Genomic DNA, 24137 nt, shown 5'->3' on the forward strand with positions numbered 1-24137 from the left:
AATGTCTCTGATCTGCATTTCACACAGTTTCTATGTCTACATGTTTGTGTCACTCCCTATTTCCTCTCAATTTATCAGCAGCATCTGACCTAAGCATTCATGGCCCCTCATCAGCGATACTATCCATATCTCCACATCGCCCTCTGCAGCTTAAAGCTTGTTTATTTTCTACCTTACCTTTCCTTCCCACAGATGCTGCCAGACTCACTGAGTGTTTCCAGAATATTCTTTTCTTATGTGCAGGCTGAAGATATGTTGAGCAAACATCTACTGTTTAATTTAATAGGGAGAAGAGAAAGCAGTTGACGTGGACATACTTGAGCTGTCAGACGTGAGAGAAGGGAATAGTGGTGAATATGCCTGTTCACAACCAGAAAACCCTGACTTGAAGGATGCTCTTAACATCACTGTGCATTGTAAGTATTATTTTAAAACTGAAATATTTGGCTTGTATTAAATTAGAGAACATGTATTGATTTTCAAATTGGAATGATGTTGCCTGTGGCAAGCGAATGTAAGGATTACAGCTATTTCTTATAAAGTGCAGTACTGTCACACAGCTTGTAAAGGAGTTGCCTCAGTAACCAAGATTCAAGTGACCTCTGGTGCTGTCCTTGTGGCCTTTGTCCATTCTCGCTCTCTGTGTGACGGCATGGGTTTCCTCCCATGTGGCAGAAATGTGCAGGTTGGCAGGTAAATTGGCCACTATAGTGTGCCCCTACTGTGTAGAATATAGAGGGAATTGATGGGGATGAAATATGATTAGTGTAGAATATAGAGGAAATTGATGGGGATGAAATATGATTAGTGTAGAATATGGAGGGAATTGATGGGGTTGAAATATGATTAGTGTAGAAGAATGCTTGTTGCTCAGCATTGACTCAGTGGGCCAAGTGGACCTCTTTCCATACTGTATGACTTGATGAAATATAGCTAGCATCAGTAATGGCCATTAAAATCACATTCACTATGATATTCGGACCAGCTTATGATTTCTAGAAACAAAGCTATATTTGGAACAAAAATAAGTTAACTGAGATTTTGATATTTTGAGTGATTACCTCACAAAAAAATAGAGAGTTTCAATACAATTCCTATGTAACAACACTAACAAAAGAAAATGCACATGCAATGCTATCAATGTAGCAAACTGATCCATAGTGCTTCTTAAACAAACAAAATGTGATGCAAACCACATAGGGTGAATATAATGTAATTGCCTAAAAGCTTGGTTAAAGAGACAGGTTTTAAGCATCTTAATGGAGGATAGATGTTCGAGTGCAAATGAGGATTAGCAAGAAATTTAGCCAGGCTTAAGCCCCAAAACAATAATTTTCATTTCTCACATTTATCAGGTAAAAGGTAGTATAATTTTGTTGAGTTTATTTATCTGCATAAGAGGGACATTCACATGATTTAAGAATGGCAAAGAGAGAGAAGAAAGCAGAGAACAATGGGTTTTTATTTTCATTTTCATTCATCTTGATTGAAGTGAGTAACTGAGGAAATGCAACGCGTAATGCCGATTTGATATTGCACAAAGTCTGTTCCAGAGATTTAAAGCATAGAATTCCCACTCCACATCCACTCATTGCCGTAAGCGTATATGTGTGGATGTTAGGCTATAAAAGTGCTACTTGTGCTACTTGTAATTGTGCTACTTTGCATGGGTGTTCTAGTGACCATTTGTAGAGGTATGCATGTTAGGCAGTGATTAAAGATTCGGCTTTGTAATGAAAAAACATTCAGAGTTCCTGTGTACAGACAGTCCCCTTGGCTGATGCCTGTGGATGCTAGCTCCAGCAGAAGGCAAAGTGGGGGGAAAGAAATACAGAAACAGTAACAAAACAAAAAAAGAATTCTCACAGTTCAAACTTTTGTCTTTTAATCTAGGAAAGGTGGAAGTATCTACAGAGTTGGTGAAATAATGAATTTAAAAATGTCTTATTAATCACAGATCTGAATCTGACAATGAGTCCTAGTGAAAGTGTCTCCAGGATGGTCGGGGAGAATCTAACGCTGGAGTGTATTGCTTTTTCCTCTGGAACTTTGGATGTTACCCTGATGAAAGTAAGATGTTGACCGTTGCTTCCAACTTGTATAAACTGCTAGAGTAAATGTTCAACAACTTGGTCATCCACTTATTGTTGCCGCCTTTATCCCAGGCCGAGAAATCTTCAAAAATTATTCCTTCTGGTTTTGAGGATACTGAATCTCAGTACTGGTATATGATACATGTCCAACTGGATTTTCTTCATGGTTTAAAATTCCTAAACGTTTGTGCGTGGAGGAGCTGCTTTCCACTTGTCATGCCTAAATCATTCTACCTTGCAGAAAATGAGCCTTGGTGAGAGATTTGGAAATTGTACTGAAAATAGGATTGTGCCAAGAACAATCAGCTCTCTCATGAAATTGAGCTTGGTACAAATATATGCACACAGGCTAATACTAATGTGCTACATGACACCTTAATCCTCCTGGATGTGATTACTTCTTGTAATGTCGTTACTAAATTAAATATATGCGTCTTTCAAAACTCTGTGCTTCTAACGTGCTCTTTGTGTTTCAGAAAAATAAAGCTAATCCGAACCCTTTAGTGGTGAAGTCACTACAGTATGCGCACGCTGGTAATTACACTTGCCAAGCCAAAGTGAAGGAAGTGAAGGAAATGAAGAGAGAAAAATCTATAATCATACGTGTGGAAGGTAAAACAATAGCATGTATGGCATTATTTGGGGTCAATTAACAGGTTTCTGCCCATTTATTTCTCCTACTTTTTCTGAAATCAGTAATTCTTTGTTATTTTCAATATTCTATGCACCACATTGTTGATGGTGTAATTGTAACGTAGAGGCCTAGAAATTCAGTTATGCACGGCAATGATTTTGAAATCTAAACAATAATTTCATCAAGAATCCATTTAGTAGATACCATCGAAATATTTAGAATCAGAATCAGGTTTAATATCTTCGGCATATGTTGTGAAATTCATTAACTTTGCGACAGCAGTACAATGCAATACATGGTAAATATAGAAGGAAAAAGAACTGAATTGCATTAAATATATATATATGTCTATTAAAAAGTTAAGTTAAAATAAGTGGTGTGCAAAAACAAAGGACTTTTGTTCCAGTATCTCCCTGAATATGATACGCTGCTATGCATGTCAATAGTGTACAATGGATACTTAACATTGAGAGAAATTGTTGTGTGTCCATGAGACCCTCAAACAGTGCACACAGAATCAGACCAATCTGGAGCATTGATAGCTGCTTCGCTATTAGATAAGGAGCACAAATGTGAGCAGTTTATTGTTAATAAGTCCAAGGTGTCTTTTTCCTACTAGGCAGGTGGTTTCACCAGCCCTTCTTGACACTTCAGGCTTCCCCGATCCTCTGTCCAAGTCCCTCCATCAGTCGCTGATACTTGCCCCAGATCTCAGTCCAAAAGCCTCATCAATCCTCACTCTGAGCCCCACTCTCATCCTCTGTCTGAACAGCACCAACACTTTTGATCCTCAAACAGTCTCTAATCCCTAATACCTGCACCATCCCTTCACCTACCCAATCACCATGCTGATTCCCATCTTGTAACCTCCCTTTCACTCCAGCTGTCATCATCATGTTGGTCCCTTCTCTGATCCTTATCCTTTAACTCTTTGGTCATTATCGCAATCCTTACTCCTGGCACCCCAAAATCCCCCTGGCTCCTTTAGCAAGCTGTCTTGCTAACCCAATCCATTCCCCATGACCTTTCCACACCAGGTCCAAAACCCTCAAAACACTGCACAACTGATCCTTCCTGAAGATTTACAATGACAGGAGTTGGTGAGTTTCAGTGTGTAAACCCCATAATGCTTCAGGCTTTGGGTTGATAAAATTATCATTACTAAGGGTGGGACTTGTGTTTCTTTAATGTGCCCGTTCAGGTGTGGTACAATTTCTAGCCTTGCAACATTAAACAAGATTATAATGGAACCAAATTATGCTCTAAATTCTAGCAACTAAACAATACTACCACTTGGATCAGGTAATGTGAAGAACGAAACTTGGTATGTTATTTGTCTATGTGAAACAGTGAAGCAAGAGAGTGCTAAAATCAGAAACAAACTGCAGGTTTTGGAGATCTGAAATAAAAGCAGAAAATCTCAGAGCTACTCAACAGATCAAGCAGCATCTATTCAAGAGAAAAACTGCATTTAATGCTACAGGTTGCCCAATCCCAACAAGCAGGAAAGAGCAGGATATCTGAAATCGGTCCTTTTAATATAGATTCCCAAAAGGCTGTAAACTGCCCTTACAGAAGATAAGTTCTGTTCTCCAAACTTTATTGGGCTTCAATAAAACCAAAGACAGATAGATCAGAATGTGATTTTTGATGGAGAATTAAAGTGATGGTCATCTTGAAGCACAAGATCATCCCTGTATTTGGGATATCCCTGTATCCCTGATCATCCAATCTGTATTTGGATTCTCCACTGAAGAGGAGATCATGTTGTGAACACTAAATTGCAAGTGATTCATTGTTTGGGCCCCTGGATATGGGTGGGGTGGGCTGAAGATGAAAGTGGTAAAGGGGCAAGTCCTGCAGTTAAATAGAAGAATGTAATAAGATGGAATGAAGGACCAGAGGGAGTCATGGGAGGCAGAATTAGGTTGGAATATTGAAAATGGAAGAGAAGAGTAGATGTGTTTGGTGGTGGCACCTAATTGAATGTGGCAGAAGTTATGGAGGACGATACATTGAATATAAGCTTTGAAAATAGAAGTGAATTCTTTTTCATTCTGAATGAGAGCAGAGTACCTTAGACTAAGTGAACAAAATGAAATGTGGTCAAGATGCTGCCAGTGAACAATGATTGGAGTCACTGCTGCTGGGTCCCGATGATCTCAGAGATATTATCAGAATTCTGAGATTCATGGATTGGACTGTAGTTCACATTGGCCGCTTTCAGTTCCATGCTTTTTTTTGTGTTCTCGCCCATTCTTTCTTGTTGCCGATTGATGGCTAGGAGTTGGGTGATCTGTTAGTTTTTGTGTGAGGGAGGGATTGGGGGTGTTTGGGGTTTGCAAGTTTTTGTTTTTTTCTTTTCGGGTGTGGGGATTGATGTCTTCCTTTCAACTGCTTATATGGTGGTCCATATTCCATGGCTAGCTGGAGAAGAGACAAATTTCAGAGTTGTATTCTGCATTTATACTTTGATAGTCAAATGACCCTTTGAACCTTTGAAATAAAACTCAGTTATTAAATAATTAGCAGAGTTATTGGCATAGAGTTAATTGCCTTTGTCACTAGGGTGAGTAACAGACTTCCTTCTTGAATCAATTGTGATAATTATTCTATTCAATGTAATGAGAAGTTAATTGGATAGGTGACCCAACAAATTTACCTGGGCACTGAAAGCAAAATCTATCCCAGTGATTCCATGCGAATTCCTTAAGGAGAAAAAATAAATTCTTTGTTACAGGAAAACCGAAGGTAACTAAATTGACAAAGAGAGTGGTGAACAAGGCGAAAGTGATCACTTGTGTTGTGGAGGGTTTCCCCAAGCCTGTTGTCCAGTGGAGCATTAATGGAACATCGGTAAGTAACAGAGTGGGTGACATCCACACACTTTCTAGCTGAAGCAAAATTTTATCCAGGGTTTTTTAAAAAATTAATTGTTTTTGCTTTTGATCACGACAGAGAAGGCGAGCATTTATTGTCCATTCCTAATTGCCCTTGAATATGGTGCTAAGTCACCTTGAACTGCTACAGACTTTATGGTGAAGATACTGCCACAATCCTGTTGGGTAGGGCTCCACAATTTAGACTCAGTCACAGGTAATATTTCCAAATCAGGCTGATTGCATGTTTGAGGAGAACCCACAGGTTGGGGTGGGCTGCTGGAGTAGCCTAGATGAAAACAAGAGTGAATTTGCAGATGATTGGTGTAAGGGGTGTCTAGCAAGCTGATTACTTTGTGCTGGATGGTATTGGGTTTCAGGGCTAGCTGGAGCTACAATTATCAGAGTAAATGGAGATTATGCCTCTGTGCCACTAACATCCTAGGTAATGGTGGAATGGCTGAGATGTGTCATGAGGCAAGTCATATAGCTCCTATCATGCACCTGGCAATGACTCACCCAGAAAACAAGGACACTTGTGACAGAATGCTGTTTCTGGATTTCAGGTCGGCAGCCAACACTATTGTCCCACAGACCTTGGTGAACAAATTCCTACTCCTTGGTCTAAATACACCACTGTGCACTAGGTGTTGGACTTCCCAAGAAACAGATCACAGTTAGGATGCCCAGTGAGTCCTCCTTCCACATCATCCTCAACACTTGCCCCCCCTCCCCCCGGGGCTGTGTTCTGAGCCCATTGCCGTACCCTCTGCTCATACACGACTGCACAGCCAAACACCCGACCAATCATATCATCAAGTTCGCCAATGACACAACAGTGGTGGGTGGGGCTCATCACCAACAATGATAGGACTGCTTACATAGAGAAGTGGAAGAGCATGAGGCCTAATGCCAGGCAAATAACCTCTTCCTTGATGTCAACACGACAAAGGAGATGTTTATCAACTTCTGGAGAACTCACACACCCCCCCCCCCCACACACACAATTACATTGGCAGCACAATTGTGGAAACTTCAAGCACTTTCAAACTTCTGTGAATGCATATCACATACAACCTCTCAAAGTAAATTTCTTATCAAAGTGCATATGTTACCATATGTAACCCTGAGATTCATTTTCCTGGGATCCATCATAGAATAATGACAATGGACAACAAAGATTTTGTTTCCTGAATACTTTTGGGTGTATCTTATGGATTTTGGGCTTCTGATCATGAAAATAATCATGGAGTTTCGCTGTCACACACCAGTTATTTGAAATTGCCTGTTTTCGTTATTTCAGTTCATAATTCAAGTCAGAATAACTGATGCCGAGATTAAGGAAGGCATCTTTCTTGGTCCATAGATGAAACAGGTCATCAATAATAGGCAATTTAAAGAACTTTTAGTAGGACCGGAGAAAATCACATGGAAGGCATTCAAGGAAAATTTTCTTGGCAACTACGGAGCACCAAGCTACATGCAGCTGGTTGACAACATGTTTCAAGCATACGTGAAGCATGCATGAAGAGCAATACGTCACTAAAAATTTATTTTCTGCATTCCCATTAAGACTTCTTCCCTACAACTCTTGGTGCTGTCAGTGATAAGCATATTGAAAGGTCATTGTGGTCATGGAGAAATGGTATCAGGGCAACTGGAATCCATCAATGTTGGCTGATTATCTTTAGACACTTAACCAAGAAGCCTCAGACACCGAGTACAAATGAAAATCTTCAACAAAACATTTTTAGCTTAGCTGAACTATTGCAAAGCATCGGAACCATTATGCAATTAAATGCATTATATTCAGTGAAATTATATTAAATGCATTATATTCTTGTTTCTCCAAATTCCTACATGATACAAGTAATCTAAAATTACACTTGTGTTCAGCTTCAGGCAGTCTATCATAAACAAAAAAAACGAGGAAGTAACACTTTCAAAAAAAACTTGTTGTCCAGTGTCACCATAATTGCTGTTGTTCCTTTCCACACCCTGTGGTGCATCGGACGCCAATCTTGCTGTTTCTTTAGCAAATTTTTTAGTCTTTTTTAAAAATGAGGTAGAGTTGCTGGTTTGACGCGCAACCCAGCACAGATGGAAAGCGTGCAGGGAGCTGGCTGGATTCAAACCTGGGACCTCTCTCCTCGACGTCCATGCAGATACCAGTACACCACCGGTCAGCTAGTGTAACCATAACAGAATCATTGAAAAACCCCACCAACTGCGGTGTTCAACCAGACTGCAAAAGACAACAAACTGAAAATACAAAACGAAAGAAATGATAATAAGCAATAAATATTGAGAACATGAGACATGGAGTCCATAGGTTGTGGGAATATTTCAATAATGGGACAAGTGATGTTGGGAGATGTTAACCCCTTTGGTTGTGGAGCCTGTTGGCTGAAGGGTAATAACTGTTCCTGAACCTGGTGATGTGAATCCTGAAGCTCCTGTACCACCACTGGCAGCAGTGAGAAGAGAGCATGACCTGGGTAGTGGGGCCCCTGCTAATGAATGCTGCTTTCCTGTGACAAAGCTACATGTAATTGTACTCAATGGTGGGGAGAAGTTTATCCGTGATGGACAGGGCTATATCCACTACTCTGTGGGATGTTCTGTTCAAGGACATTGGTGTTTCCATACCAGGCTGTGATGCAGCCAGTCAATATACTCTTCACCACATGTCTGTCTTGTCAAAGTTTTAGATATCATGCCAAATCTTCACAAACTCCTAAGGAAGTAGAAGCACCCTACACAACCAAGAAAGTTTTCCAATGCTTCTACTTTCTGAGGCTGAAGAGAGCTGAACTTTGCACATCCATATTCATGTTATTCTACAGCTGGTGTATGGGGTGTCAGGGAGGGGTAGCACCTCTGGTGGGGGAACATGTCGCATCCTTTTCAAGGCGGTTAGTCCAACTTTGGTCCCCACCTGGCACTCAGCTCTCACCTGTGGCTCCCCGTAGCTGTTTGCATGCGACAGCGGCCACACCCCGGGCAACGGCTTCGACAAGCCGGCTAAACCAGGTGAGGGTAGCCGACGGGTCTCAAACCCTCGGTGAGATAGGGAGTTGTCTATCCCAGCATGTGAAGACAGACTCCAGCGGATTGAGCGGACGAGACCAATGGAAGGTCCAACGGTCAAGAAGGCGGTCTCTGCAAGCGTCGTGGAACATGTAGAGCACGACAAGACACAGAAGACGTCCTGGTCATCCACTGCGCCTAGTCCCATCTCCAGCTGTCTCAATTCTGTCTTGCCACTGGATCCAGACGGGAATTGTGAAGAGAGAGTGAGGCTGATGCTGCGCAACTCTCCCTCACTTAAATTCAAATCACGCGCTAGTCTAAACACCATCATAATGGTGTCAAAGTCTTCATCAACGCTGACGATGGAGGAATACTATTCTACAGCTGTGCAGTACAGAGCATCCTAACAAGCTGCACCACTGCACTACCGTGTCTATAACGGGTAGTCAACACTACCCGCGCATCACTGGTAGTAGCCTACCCGCCAAAAAGGAGATGTATACAGAAAGATGCTGGAAAAGTGCTAGCAACATCGTGAAGGATCCCACACATCCTGTTGCACTCCCATCAGGGAGGAGTCTGACCACCAGACTCAAAAGCAGTAAGTCTGATCAACACCTCCACCCACTCACCCACTAATTCACCTTATGTACAGCCTGGAGTCAATTTATGGACATACAATCAATCTATGTATATAAGCTATCCTATGTATTTATTGTTTTTTATTATTGTATTCTTTATCTTTTTTTTGAGCTGCATCGGATCCCAAGTAACAATTATTTCATTCTTGTTAACACTTGTGTACAGGAATTGATACTAAACGATCCCGAATTCTTGCGACAGGGTATTCAATCTCTGACCTATACATGTAAATACAGTATTTGAATGGCTGGTCCAGTTGAGTTTACAGTCAATAGTGCTCCTGCCATCCCCAGCACGCTCTTAGTGGGGGACTTGACGATAGGAATGCCACTGAATATCAAAGATAGAAGGTTATACACACCGTGGTATTTTTGGTGGATATCAGAGAGGCAAAACTGATCGTGAAATGAATTAAACTTTGTGGTATCATCAGTAAACACCTCCAGTTCTGACCTTGTGATGAAAGAAAGATGCCTTATACAGCTTTACAAATAGAGTACAAAAGCCAGAATGGTAATCATTTTAAACACTATTTTAGCCTTATGGAGTGTCATATCCAATTGTGAGCATTACAGTTTAAGGAAGATATATAGGTTCTAGAGTAGAGAGAACAGATATTTACTAGATCAATTTCAGGAAAACAAAACTTCTGTTTAAGCCCTGAAATTCACTCTAAATAAAACACCCTACTCCTTTTTTATTTGATCCTTTTATGAGTTTTTATAAGCAAATACTTTAAAACATGATTTTTTAAGTATACTTCAATGTTTTTGGGTCAGTTATTCTCTGTTCATTTCAAAATGACCCAGTAAGAAATGATTGTTTAACAATAGTTGCCACTGTATTGTTCTATTTCACACAAAGCACATACAGTTGAAGTTATTAGTTTACATACAACTTGGCCAAATACACTTAAACTCAGTTTTTCACAATTCCTGACATTTAATCCTAGAAAACGTTTCCTGTCTTGGGTCAGGTAGGATCACTACTTTATTTTAAGAATGTAAAATGTCAGAATAATAGTAGAGAGCATGATTTATTTCAGCTTTTATTTCTTTCATCACTCTCTCAGTGGGTCAGAAGTTTACATACACTTTGTTAGTATTTGGTAGCATTGCCTTTAAATTGTTTAACTTGGGTCAAACATTTTGGGTAGCCTTCCACAAGCTTCTCACAGTAAGTTCCTGGAATTTTGTTCCATTCCTCCAGACAGAACTGGAGTAACCGAGTCAGATTTGTAGGCCTCCTTGCTCGCATACGCTTTTTCAGTTCTGCCCACAAGAGTTGACAGAGAAGGAGTGCCGGGAGTGGTGGGTGGAGGGGGTGCAGGAGTAAGATAAGGATACTCTTCTGGCGTGGCCTGATTAGTAATGATTGTACCACATAGGAGTCAGACAATGATCGTTCTCAACAAGGAAGAGACCTAACATACAATGGCATCACTCTCAACATCAACATCCTCAATTTCACTAACAGATAAATAAATCAACAGGCCAACTGCTTCAAAAACAAAACAGACTGCTCAGGGATCTCAGTAGGTTGAGCAGCACCTGTGGGGGAAATGGAATTGTCAACATTTTGGGTCAAAATACTGTATCAGGACAATTCCTCGACCCAAAATGTTGATAATTCCTTCCTAACAGATGCTGCTCGACTTGCTGAATTCCTCCAGCAGATTGCTGTATTTTGTTCCAGATTCCAGCCTGTGCACCAGCAGCTATAAAAACAGGTCCGAGCCTGTGTCTCCTGCAGTACCTGGCTTATTTCCAGATATCCTAATGGCTTGTTTGGATGAGTGCAGCTCCAGCAGTACCTAACATCATCCTGAACAAAGTAGCCTGCTTGTGGTACACCCGAAACATTCAATTCCTTCACCTCTAATACACCATGGCTGCTATGTGTGCCATTGACTGAATACATGGTGGTACGTATCAGAATCAAGTTTATCATCACCAGCATGTGACATGAAATTTGTTAACTTAGTAGCAGTAGTTCAATCCAATACATAATATAGAAGAAAATAATAATAATAAGTAAATAAATAAACCTTATTCAGTATACTTTATACAGTATGTTTATTGACTAGATTAAAATTCGTGCAAAAAGCAGAAATACTATATATGTTTTTAAAAGTGAGGTAGTAGCCAAGGAACACACATAAAAGTTGCTGGTGAACGCAGCAGGCCAGGCAGCATCTCTAGGAAGAGGTGCAGTCGACGTTTCAGGCCGAGACCCTTCGTCAGGACTAACTGAAGGAAGAGTGAGTAAGGGATTTGAAAGCTGGAGGGGGAGGGGGAGATGCAAAATGATAGGAGAAGACAGGAGGGGGAGGGATAGAGCCGAGAGCTGGACAGGAGGTCCGGGAAGAAAGACAAGGGGGGCGGGGGGCGGACCCAGAGGATGGGCAAGGGGTATATTCAGAGGGACAGAGGGAGAAAAAGGAGAGTGAGAGAAAGAATGTGTGTAGAAAAATGAGTAACAGATGGGGTACGAGGGGTAGGTGGGGCCTTAGCGGAAGTTAGAGAAGTCGATGCTCATGCCATCAGGTTGGAGTCTACCCAGACGGAATATAAGGTGTTGTTCCTCCAACCTGAGTGTGGCTTCATCTTTACAGTAGAGGAGGCCATGGATAGACATGTCAGAATGGGAATGGGATGTGGAATTAAAATGTGTGGCCACTGGGAGATTCTACTTTCTCTGGCGGACAGAGCGTAGGTGTTCAGCAAAGCGGTCTCCCAGTCTGCGTCGGGTCTCGCCAATATATAAAAGGCCATATCGGGAGCACCGGACGTAGTATATCACCCCAGCCGACTCACAGGTGAAGTGTTGCCTCACCTGGAAGGACTGTTTGGGGCCCTGAATGGTGGTAAGGGAGGAAGTGTAAGAGCATGTGTAGCACTTGTTCCGCTTACATGGATAAGTGCCAGGAGGGAGATCAGTGGGGAGGGATGGGGGGGACGAATGGACAAGGGAGTCGCGTAGGAAGCGATCCCTGCGGAATGCGGGGGGGGGAGGGAAATATGTGCTTAGTGGTGGGATCCCATTGGAGGTGGCGGAAGTTACAGAGAATGATATGTTGGACCCGGAGGCTGGTGGGGTGGTAGGTGAGGACCGGGGGAACCCTATTCCTAGTGGGGTGGTGGGAGGATGGAGTGAGAGCAGGTGTACGTGAAATGGGGGAGATGTGTTTAAGAGCAGAGTTGATAGTGGAGGAAGGGAAGCCCCTTTCTTTAAAAAAGGAAGGCATCTCCCTTGTCCTAGAATGAAAAGCCTCATCCTGAGAGCAGATGCGGCGGAGACAGAGGAATTGCAAGAAGGGGATGGCGTTTTTGCAAGAGACAGGGTGAGAAGAGGAATAGTCCAGATAGCTGTGAGAGTCAGTAGGCTTATAGTAGACATCAATGGATAAGCTGTCTCCAGAGACAGAGGCAGAAAGATCTAGAAAGGGGAGGGAGGTGTCAGAAATGGACCAGGTAAACTTGAGGGCAAGGTGAAAGTTGGAGGCAAAGTTAATAAAGTCAACGAGTTCTGCATGCCTGCAGGAAGCAGCGCCAATGCAGTCGTCGATGTAGCGAAGGAAAAGTGGGGGACAGATACCAGAATAGGCACGGAACATAGATTGTTCCACAAAGCCAACAAAAAGGCAGACATAGCTAGGACCCATACGGGTGCCCATAGCTACACCTTTAGTTTGGAGGAAGTGGGAGGAGCCAAAGGAGAAATTATTAAGAGTAAGGACTAATTCCGCTAGGCGGAGCAGAGTGGTGGTAGAGCGGAACTGATTAGGTAGTAGCCAAGGGTTCATAGGCTTCTCAGCGACTCTAAGGAGCAGCGAAGCTCAATGTGAAATACCCTGCCACTTACCTAGCTTTGGTGAACTATGATTCAGTTCTTTATTGTGCAGTACTTGCCACAAATTAGCCATCAGGGTTCTTCTGTTAGGAGATTTTGTAAATAGGGTTATTCAGTGAAGTGGAGATTTTGTCTTGGAGGAGTTTGGTGATTTATTAGCATGTTAAATATAGATTAGAAAGAAGAGTGATTGACATTCTCAACCAGAGTTAACTACTAAATGTGGACCAACAATGCAGTAAGCCTGTTGATGCCCATATTACGAGATAGAGTAGATCAGAGAAGTGACCACAATGCAGTTTTTGCTGATTTGCCTACCTGTACCGCAACCAAGTTGAGATACACAATAAATATGGCATTTAGTTAACCAGATATAAATTTAAAAATTGATATGTTTTCATTACAGCCAAAAGAAGAACCAGTAAAAGACAAAAGATCACAGTGGGTCCATAAGATAACAGTAAAGCCTTCAGAGAACATTACAGTGACATGCACAGCCATAAATATCCATGGGGAGGATCAATATTCAGTTAATCTAACTGCCAGTGAGTATTTTGAGATATTTTGCAAACAAAATTTAGAGGATGATAGCAGCTTACTATGCCAGTTTAATCAAACCTGTGCTTTGATCGTTCAGCAGCAGTTTTATAGTTACACTGAAAATGTTTCGGAAACTTCAGTGAAATCATTTCCCATTGTTCAAAGGGCTTTGCTTTTCTGTGGGTCTTCAGATGTTTCAACGTTCACAAACACAGCTTTCAAACTGACCACAATGGTATATTGATTTGAAGATGTTACAACTCAATGGAGAATGTCTGTGAGGCATTTTAACAAAGGATGACCTGTCAGCCGTGTACTCTCTTCAGTGCAGTATCTTCCATATTAATGGTGAATTTTCCATTATCATTTGAATCCAGGCAGCTACCTTGGATCAAAAGAGAATCAATAGGCAGGGTAATACTTAGCATCTGATTCACTTCCCACCCCCACCTAGATACACAAATTATTTTTCTATTGCTCCTTATTTGTGATCATTTTAGAAAGACAAAGTCAGTATCCTTTTAGCTTTCCTTTCTTGATCTTTCTGCTCACATTGTATCTTTTCTGCCTTAAAATAGATCTTTAAAAAAAAGCAGGTTCTCTTACCTCATTCTGTTTTTCACCATCTTCAGTCTGCAAGCCTTTAAAACCAAAACTCTGCCTCATTTGACCACTGGTTCTTGATTCATTTCCTATTCTCATTTATTGGAATGGAAGATGCTGGGAGCTACCTTTATTTTACTGAATTCTTTGAGGTACAGGATTGTTAGATGTCTATGCTTCACTGATAACAGTTAGCAAGCAATTACTGACATTAAACTTTTAAAATCCCTTCTTATGCAGGGATCTAACTTTTTTATTCCACAGTGTTGCCCACTAAGTGTAATATATTGACAACTTCCTAATCATGTCCTGTGAACTATCCTCTCACCTCTATACTCAAATGAATGGCTGCCTTCTTCAAGTATTTTTTGGAGAATATTTGGAAGTATTGGATAATGTGTACAATAAAGTTGGGGACCTTGTTTAAGCTAGAGATGGACTTCATGGGCTCAAAATAACTTGCTTTATCCTATATATTTTTCAGTGCGGTTCCGGGAACCTGCGGATGAAAGTCTTGAGCAAGACTCTTCAGGTAAAGTGGCAGAATTTACCTGTCAGAATGTAAAAAGTGATATATCATGCTGGTGAAGAGGAATCAAATGATTTTCATTTTCATTCCTTATGAGACCTGTGGGGTCACTCACACCTAGCATGGTGTAGACATGTTCAAGTTGGAGGGATACCTCTCCTTCCTCTGAGAGTTTAACATCACTACTCAAGAAAGGAAGGAAGGTAGGAGGAGAAAACAGGGAACTATTAGCCTGATAACAATGGTTGACAGAATACTGGAAACTGTTATTTTGGTTGTGGTAACCCATTTGGAAAAAAACGTGACAGGTAAGAGTGACACACACACAAAATGCTGGAGGAACTTAGCAAGTCACCCAGCATCTATGGAAAGGAATAAATAGTCAATATTTCAGGCTGAGACCCTTCATCAGGACCAGAAAGGGATGGAGCAGAAGCCAGAATAAGGAGAAGTAGTACAACCTGGCAGGTGAGAGGGAAGGTGTGTAGGTGAGGGAAAGGGGATGAAGGAAGAAGCTGGAGAATGTCACGGTTACATGGTTAAACACACCCTGGAGGTGGCCATTGCTTGGTATTTTTGGTGGAGATCAGGCAGGCAAGAACTGCTTTATTTCCTGAGCAGTTGTGAATAGAATTGAAGTTATTGCTGTCATCAGCAAACATCTCCAGTTCTGATTTTGTAATGAAAAAAAGATGTTTTGTGCAGATCCCCAACATAATCCTCAGACTGGAGAACTAGGAGTTAATCTCAAGAAAAGGAATCATAAATTTGTTTATCATAGAAGGCTGTTGATGCTCAGCCATTGAGCATATTTAAGACTGTGGTAGAACATCTTTTTTAAGGACCAGAAGGGAAGGTGGTTGAAATAGGAAAAACAGCCATCACCTTACTGAGTTTCTTGCTTATGTTCCTCGATGGCAGTCTTTATAGGATGCAGCTTTTCACACATTATTTCTGCGTGAAAGTATGCAGTGACACTGAAATATCACGACTAAAGGTTTATAAAGATTAGCTCTATTTGTCACAAGTACATCAAAAACATTGTTTGCATCAATGACCAACACAATCCAAGATGTGCTAACCATGCTACCGATGCCTACAGCTCGCTAACCCTAACCCATATGTCTAAAATGTTGGGGGAAGCCCCCACAGTCACGGGAAGAGTGTACAGATTCCTTACAGAGAGTGATAGGAATTGAACCCTGGTCTTACAGCTTGAGCTATAACGTGTTGAGCAATCCACTACGCTAGATAGATAGATAGATATACTTTATTAATCCCGAGGGAAATTTGGTTTCGTTACAGCTGCACCAACCAAGAATAGAGCATTAAGTATAGCAATACAAAAAACCCCAACAGACAAATAACAAAATGCAAAACTATACCGATGGAAAATAAGTCCAGGACCAGTCTATTGGCTCAGGGTGTCTGACCCTCCACGGGAGGAGCTGCACGTTCGATGGCCACAGGCAGGAACGACCTCCCGTGCCACCAAGTGTTGTATCACGGTGGAATGTGGCCGAAGTCCAACAGTAAAAAGTTCAGTATCCAGTCTGCAAACACGTTCCTCGATCGTAATGTACCCCAGATTGCACCATCCGTTGTTAGCCAGATCAGTAAGCACCCCAATCCTTCACGCTTACCGCTCTCAGTGCACTTCCGGTCAGGCGGGAATGGTATTACCCACCGAACCCCTCTTCTCCAAAAGTCTCTGTTGTCTCGACCCGGTCCTCTTTCCTCGGCTTTGTGATCCCCCTCTGTGTGTTTTCCTCCGGATTTCAGCAGGGGTGTCTGCCGCTCTGTTCGCTAAGCCGGCCGGAATTTGCTGGTCCGTGGAATACACAATGCAACCTTGCTTCTGTCCCGCGTGTCGGGATGTAACCATTTCCAGCGCTAAAGAAAACCCAAATAAAACCCTCTCTACCAGCATATTAGAGAGGGTGCAACTTCGACGTGTTACCATGAGAAAAATACAAAAAAAAACGTAAATCAAAAGTAAGAAGAAGAAAGTAAAAGAATAGATCGGAACGGTTGTACCAGGCTGCATGCACGACTGGCACATGCGCCCTACCTTGCCACTCTAGGTTGTTAAAGCACTAAATTGTTCATTGAAAATGCACAGAACTGCTATCGCTGCAATAACTTAGCAGCTGGTCTTAGGAACAACAACCTGCTTTAATTATTTCAAACCAAATTTATTGGCTGACTGACTCCACTCAGTGGCACTGTATTCCACTTGAATGTTAGTGGTGAGATACAGGTATGTAATTGGTGTCTCAATAAAGCTGCCTGGGCAAAATCAAGGCTTTCTTGACTTGTAGACCTGGTTATCTCATCGGTCAGTTCATTTTGCTCCAGAGATCCAGTTCTAATCATTGGAAGTATCATTGTGTTACCACACTTGGCCACACTATAGTCAAATTGATGTAGTTTAAAATTGCCACTTAATAAATCTGACTGGAATGCTTTAACTCCTCCAGATCCAAAAAATAACAGTGACAAGAGCAGCGGTGGTAATCGGGCCAAAGTAATAGTGGGAGTAATCATCGGCCTGTTAATAGCAGCATTCATCGCTGGCATGATTTACTGGTTGTACAAGAAGAAAAGGTATGCAGCGTGATATCCCAAAGTAGAAACAGCTGTATCTGTATGATTTCTTTGACAGAATAAGGTTTTCTCTGAGGTATCTATGCAGCATTGTAATAGCTTCATCTCACTGTGGAACAGGGGGGTGATTAAAAAAAATCCATTTACCTGAAATCTTCGGGTACCTATTCATTTCCCAGGAATGTAAAGGGAAAACATCAATGAGTTCCTGTAATATGAAGCAGAGTGAATACTTTTGTTCATTTTTAAGTTTCATTCTGTTTGAGTTTCAATATTGTCTTCAGTATTTTTGAGCATTTAAGATATTGAAGAAACAATCTTTAAAAATTAACTCTGAGAGCTATTGATCCAGAATCATAGGTGAACAGCTAACGTTCAGATACATGTGGGTTAAAGTTGCTGTTTCCCATTCAGATCAATAGAAATGCCAGAATCCAGAGACTTTAAGTCACATCATTGGAAACACCTTTCAAAGAAAGACCAATCAATTTTCTACCAAGCCTGCGGGAAAGTGAACATACAAGTAAAAACTTCATGCCTTGATGTTTTGTCTTTTGAACATCAAAGCATTTTATTATAACTACACAAAACAATCTCCTGTTGCACATGCGGAGAGATCAGTTGTAATTTCAGCTGAGGCAGTGTTTAATAGTTTGGCCAAGTAATTTGTCCAGAGTATGCAGGCATAATTCAGCCTTTGTTTACAAAGTTTACGTTTTATGATCATGATATGAACTGCATAACTCAGAACTTGCAGCAACTAAAGATGCAGAATTAATTGAATAGTAAGAAATTATCTTCACTAAAGCTCAGAGATTGAAAATTCCAAGATCTAGAAGGATCTACACCATTGATGTAGAAGATTTACTTTAAAGATAACAGGAACTTGTTACAATAGCATTTTAATGCAAATTTAGTTTTGCTGATGAATACTTGGTCTTTAAATATAAATTGAGATTCTCTCTCCACTTTTTTTTTAAAAAACTTCATTCTTCAACTTTCCTGCATCAAAAAGCAAAACCAATGAGAGAGGTACGGCTGATGAGTTCAAGAAGATAAACAAGGGAGACAACAACCATACGTCAGGCTCCTCAGCTGTGTAACTGTTATCTCAACAAGACAGGTATGGTTTCCTATAAATACAAGAGCACTCCAGTCACAATTGAACAATTGGCTCGAAGTGCAGAGTAACATTACGAAGTATACCATTGTATGCCAAAACCAAAAATGTGGTAAAGGAAGGGTATTGTAACTTTACTGGCCAACTGAATCAGTATCTTTCAGGTTTATGAAATTGCAGAAATGTTTCATGGATGAATCCCAGAATTCAGTTGGCGAAAGGAGGAGGCAATGTTAATGGCCTGCTCTTGAAAATTATAATCATACGACAAGCCAAAGTAGATCAATGGCAAATTAATGCATCTCCAAACTACTGAGTATTAAGATCCTAAAATGAATTTTCAGAATTATTGTTTAAAATATTTAATTGAAATTGTATAAATAAATATGCTATTGTTTTCCATGTTTTATAAATTGTTTAGCTTTGATAGGCTCTTAGTGTCATAAAACACTACAGCAAAGAGTGTGCCAAATCTGCCTAGTCCCATTGATCTGCATGCATAGCCCTCCATACCCCTCTCATCCATGTACCTATCCAAAATTCACTGAAATGTTGAAATCAAACCTGCATCCACCACTTCCGATGGCAGTTTGTTCCAAGCACTCACTACGCAGAGAAGATGCTCCCCTTAAACATTTCACCTTTCACTCTTAACTGTACTTTTTTCCATAAATGCTGCTTGGCCTGCTGAGTTCCTCTAGCATTTGTGTGTGTTGCTCGGATTTCCAGCATCTGTAGATTTTCTCTTGTTTGTAATCTTTTAGTTGTTGGAACAAGACAGATGGGGAGCAGACTGCTGTCTGATTGTTTCTGCTCCTTACCCCAGGGAGGCTGATGTTGGATGATGTCAGACCCATAGGTCATCTACACATTCAAATTACATGATTGATGCTCTATATTATACTTAGAAACAAATCCTGAGAGCAGCTGCTAGCTTCATTTACTAAACAGTTAATAGCGATGAATTGTAAAATTCAGAGCTCTTTCAAGTAAATTACATGTTCAAACAATCTGTGTTCTCGACTAATATATGGAAATTCTCAATGTCCCAATAAATTTTCTTACAGTCTGCTTAATTCTAACCAACCTTAGACTGGTATGTTGTTGTTAAGCTAATCCATATACACATTTATTTTGCTGGTGAACGCAGCAGGCCAGGCAGCATCTCTAGGAAGAGGTACAGTCGACGTTTCAGGCCGAGACCCTTCGTCAGGACTAACTGAAGGAAGAGCTAGTAAGAGATTTGAAAGGGAGAGGGGGAGGGGGAGATCCAAAATGATAGGAGAAGACAGGAGGGGGAGGGATGGAGCCAAGAGCTGGACAGATGATTGGCAAAGGGGATATGAGAGGATCATGGGACAGGAGGTCCAGGGAGAAAGACAAGGGGGGGGACCCAGAGGATGGGCAAGGGGTATATTCAGGGGGACAGAGGGAGAAAAAGGAGAGTGAGAGAAAGAATGTGTGTATAAAAATAAATAACGGATGGGGTACGAGGGGGAGGTGGGGCATTAGCGGAAGTTAGAGAAGTCAATGTTCATGCCATCAGGTTGGAGGCTACCCAGTAGCCACACATTTTAATTCCACATCCCATTCCCATTCTGATATGTCTATCCACGGCCTCCTCTACTGTAAAGATGAAGCCACACTCAGGTTGGAGGAACAACACCTTATATTCCGTCTGGGTAGCCTCCAACCTGATGGCATGAACATCGACTTCTCTAACTTCCGCTAATGCCCCACCTCCCCCTCGTACCCCATCCGTTATTTATTTTTATACACACATTCTTTCTCTCACTCTCCTTTTTCTCCCTCTGTCCCTCTATACCCCTTGCCCATCCTCTGGTTCCCCCCCCCCCCATCTTTCTCCCCGGACCTCCTGTCCCATGATCCTCTCATATCCCCTTTGCCAATCACCTGTCCAGCTCTTGGCTCCATCCCTCCCCCTCCTGTCTTCTCCTATCATTTTGGATCTCCCCCTCCCCCTCCAACTTTCAAATCTCTTACTAGCTCTTTCTTCAGTTAGTCCTGATGAAGGGTCTCGGCCTGAAACGTCGACTGCACCTCTTCCTAGAGATGCTGCCTGGCCTGCTGCGTTCACCAGCAACTTTGATGTGTGTTGCTTGTATTTCCAGCATCTGCAGAATTCCTGTTGTTTACACATATATTTTGCCTGGGCTGTATGAAAACAATGATCTGGATACCATTTAACTTTTCGGTGATCACCTTGCATTTGGAATAAATTTTGCAGAATCTGTATTCGAATGTAAGGGTACAATAAAAAGTTAACAATGCATGCCAGGACATCAGCACTTAGCCTAGTTAATCTCATATCCAGTTTAATGACAATTTCTTACTTTTTCTGTCACCTTTCCAGGGAGAGAGAACCATCGATTTAGATACAGATTGGTCAAGGATATGAAAGCCACTGAAACAGCAAAATGTAAAACATGCTGAAATTGGCAGGGAGTTGAAATTGCCGTCTCCACCACCACTGGCAATGCCTTATCTCTTAAGATACAGATGTACAAATATCTGCAGCTGAATATCCAAATATTTCTAACGAAACACAATTAAACTGGTTTGTTACTCTGAGGGCTGAAGTAGCATGTTACCTAACCAAATGTATGAGGAAAAATTCCTCCCACACAAAAACTAGGTAAACATGTGACTTTTATTATGGATCAACCTGTAACAAAAAGATATTTCTTATTTAAATAAGGTACTCAGTCCTCCAAAGGAATAAGAAAGTTTCCTGTGGTAGCAAGTGAGTTTTTTTTTAATCCCCAAAAAGAGTGTTTCGTTGTTTTGAATTTCTGCACTGATGTGTTCGCTTTAAATGTTAATATTACGGGGGTGGTTAATGCTTTCATGTGTCATTTCCTTATGGCATTAGTTTATGGGATATTGTGGATCATGCTTAATTGTTTTTTAAATATTAGCTTCAGGTTAATTTCCTTGGCAATTTAAGTCAGTAAGAACTATGATAATGCCAAGATTTCAAGAAGCCCACCATACGAGTTTGCCGTAAGCCCTTTTCGGGGGTCAGCAGAACTTGATTAGCCCATATAATGGAGAGAAATCTTGGGCTCTGAATTTTCAGTTTGGAAATGTGGTTGAGGAATCCTCCAGAAAGAGGAAGGAAGACAAATTAAACAAAATTGAATTTAGTCTTTCTGGCTTCTGTGGTTGATTCAAGATAGAAGATAAAATGGCAGCTTTATAGTGGAGATTTCACAGTCCTTTACTTATTCATGGCTTGCATATAAAATGTCCTTTTTTAATTTGATGCTAACTTAACCAGTTACGTAGCTTAAAGCACACTGTTGATGGGCCAGTTTCAATGTATCTATACTCTTCTCACATCTTACTCAAATCATATTGGAGAAATTTGCACGTGGATATTTTAGCAGAATTGGAAATATGGAAGAATGGTGTAAATATATAATTAATGCAACTATTTCAACCAATCTTAACTGAAGCTCCTACAGGTTACATATAGGTATGATAGGACGGACAATACCCAAATCGTATGGAAAAAATGGAGAAGGCTAAATAGAAATAGTAATATGAATTTGGATTACTTTGTTAACAGGAACCATTTTCCAGGCAGCAGTTCTTTTGTGAAATCAGTCCATTAGTAGATATAGTTTGTGAAAATTATGAATGGAAAAGGTGGAGTAGTAAGTGTAGTATCGCAAATGCGCTCAGGAATGTGTATATAATATCATTATACACAAACTGGCTCCCCATGTTTTTAATCTGGTGACTTTGAAAAATAGAAGATAGCAATTGAGCAGGTATTTAACTTGGCACAAAAGTCCTAATGCCTGACTGAACAACTGTTTTGATAAATCCATTAAAACTTTGCATATTTCTTGCAATTTATTCAGTTAGTTTCCGAGTGACCTGGTAATGGGCTATTATTTGTCTTCTGCTAATTATAATCTCAATTCCTCATTATCCTGAACTTTTACATTTGCCAAATGTTTGTTGCAGCATATTTAAAGAGTTTGTGGACCCTTGGCACTTCAGTTACCTCTTCAGGCACAACACCAGAGTATTGGTGAGGTTAGCTGTACAGATAATTGGGTCTTATAAAAATGACAGCTGTAATTTTTTTAATTCATTAATCAGAGATATAGTGAGAATTTTATGTTTTGTATATAGTAATAGTTCCATAAAGGTTTGCTATTTCTTAATGATGAATTGAATAATTCTCAGTGAAAGCAGGAAAATCATTGTCGGTCTCCTGCTGTTGCAACATGGGCCCACAACACAGACTCACTGAAAGTTTAATAACAAAAAAAAATATTCTGGAGTGGTATAAACAAGTGGATGTATCATGCAAGAAGTAAAACAGATTACAGAATCACCTGTAATGAAAGTGGAATATAATGTATTTGGTCATTTTGTGGCATTAGCCCCAATTATTTAGCCTGATTCTTGTACAAAAAAACCGTTCTTGATCTTTAATCTTTCCAGTTTGCTAAAAATAAATGTTTTGAAGCTTTAAATGGTCTACTGTGTATTATTCATTTAGAAATCTAAAAACCAAAATTAGCACAATTTGCAAATGAGCATTTTGATGTTAAATATGCACGCTGAATTTTTTTTTAAAAAAAGCTTCGCCAAAGCTCTAAAGCATCAGACCTCAGTCACATCCAAGTCCACACATGACTGGTTGATGCAGGATAACATCAGAGGCAGGGCTTGGGTGACACAGAAGGAGTTCTGCCTGCTGTGCGAATGTGCAGGGGAGCATCTGGTTTCATGGTGGTGCATTGTCTGCATGGGAAGGCGAGGGAAAGAGAAAAATGCAGCACAGAAACTGGCATTGCAGCCCATAATGACAATCTAAACTAATCCCATTGGCCTGCACAATTCATATCTCCTGGCTTGATCATGTGTCTATCTAAATGCTTCTTACATGGGGCATTATCACCTCCTGGCAGCGTGATCCAGGCACCTAATGCTCTGTGTGTAAAAACTTGCCCCAACTCGCCCTCAAACAGGCCCTTTAGTTTTTGACACTTCCATCCTGGGAAAAAGACCATCTACCCTATCTCTGCCACTTACTTAATATATTCATACTATGTCACCTGCCTGTCTTTGTCTATCTTTTCCTTATACCTAACTCTCTTATCTAGACAACATCTGCATCCTCTCCAAATCCTTCACATCCTTCCTGTAATGCAACAACCAAAGCTGGACATAATATAAGTACGGCCAAACCAAAATTTTATACATCTGCAACATAACTTGTTAACTGGTATACTAAACCCTTTGACCAGTGAAGGGAAGCATGCTGTATTCTTTTTCAGATGAGGAGCCTTAATAATGTATGTTGCCTTCCTGAGGCATTGCCTCTTGAAGATATCCTTGATGGTGGGGAAGGTTGTGGCCATGATGAAGCTGGCTGAATCTATAATCCTGTGCACTGGAGGCTCCATAACAGTCAGTGATGCAACCAGTCAGAATGCTCTCCACTTTACAGAAATTTGTAAGGGTCTTTCGTGACATACCAAATCTCCTTAAATTCTTAAAGCAGAGCTGCTGTTATGCCTTCTACATGAGGTATTGGGCCCAGGCTATATCTGCCAGGGTG

General features: G+C 40.9%; 1 protein-coding gene across 1 annotated transcript in view; it reads left to right on the forward strand.

The window, feature by feature from the left end:
• The window catches only part of alcama (activated leukocyte cell adhesion molecule a), a 353749-nt gene extending 330712 nt beyond the window's left edge, over positions 1-23037 (forward strand). The window contains exons 8-16 of the mRNA XM_063050584.1: positions 287-416; positions 1958-2070; positions 2570-2705; positions 5468-5583; positions 13540-13678; positions 14761-14808; positions 17286-17412; positions 18428-18535; positions 20907-23037. Of these exons, the coding sequence (XP_062906654.1) occupies positions 287-416; positions 1958-2070; positions 2570-2705; positions 5468-5583; positions 13540-13678; positions 14761-14808; positions 17286-17412; positions 18428-18515 (897 nt within the window). The 3' untranslated portion in view covers positions 18516-18535; positions 20907-23037. The remainder of the gene's footprint in view (positions 1-286; positions 417-1957; positions 2071-2569; positions 2706-5467; positions 5584-13539; positions 13679-14760; positions 14809-17285; positions 17413-18427; positions 18536-20906) is intronic.
• The last annotated feature ends 1100 nt before the right edge of the window (positions 23038-24137 follow it).

This window comes from Mobula hypostoma, chromosome 6, assembly GCF_963921235.1.
Source record: "Mobula hypostoma chromosome 6, sMobHyp1.1, whole genome shotgun sequence".
Classification (NCBI taxonomy): domain Eukaryota; kingdom Metazoa; phylum Chordata; class Chondrichthyes; order Myliobatiformes; family Myliobatidae; genus Mobula; species Mobula hypostoma.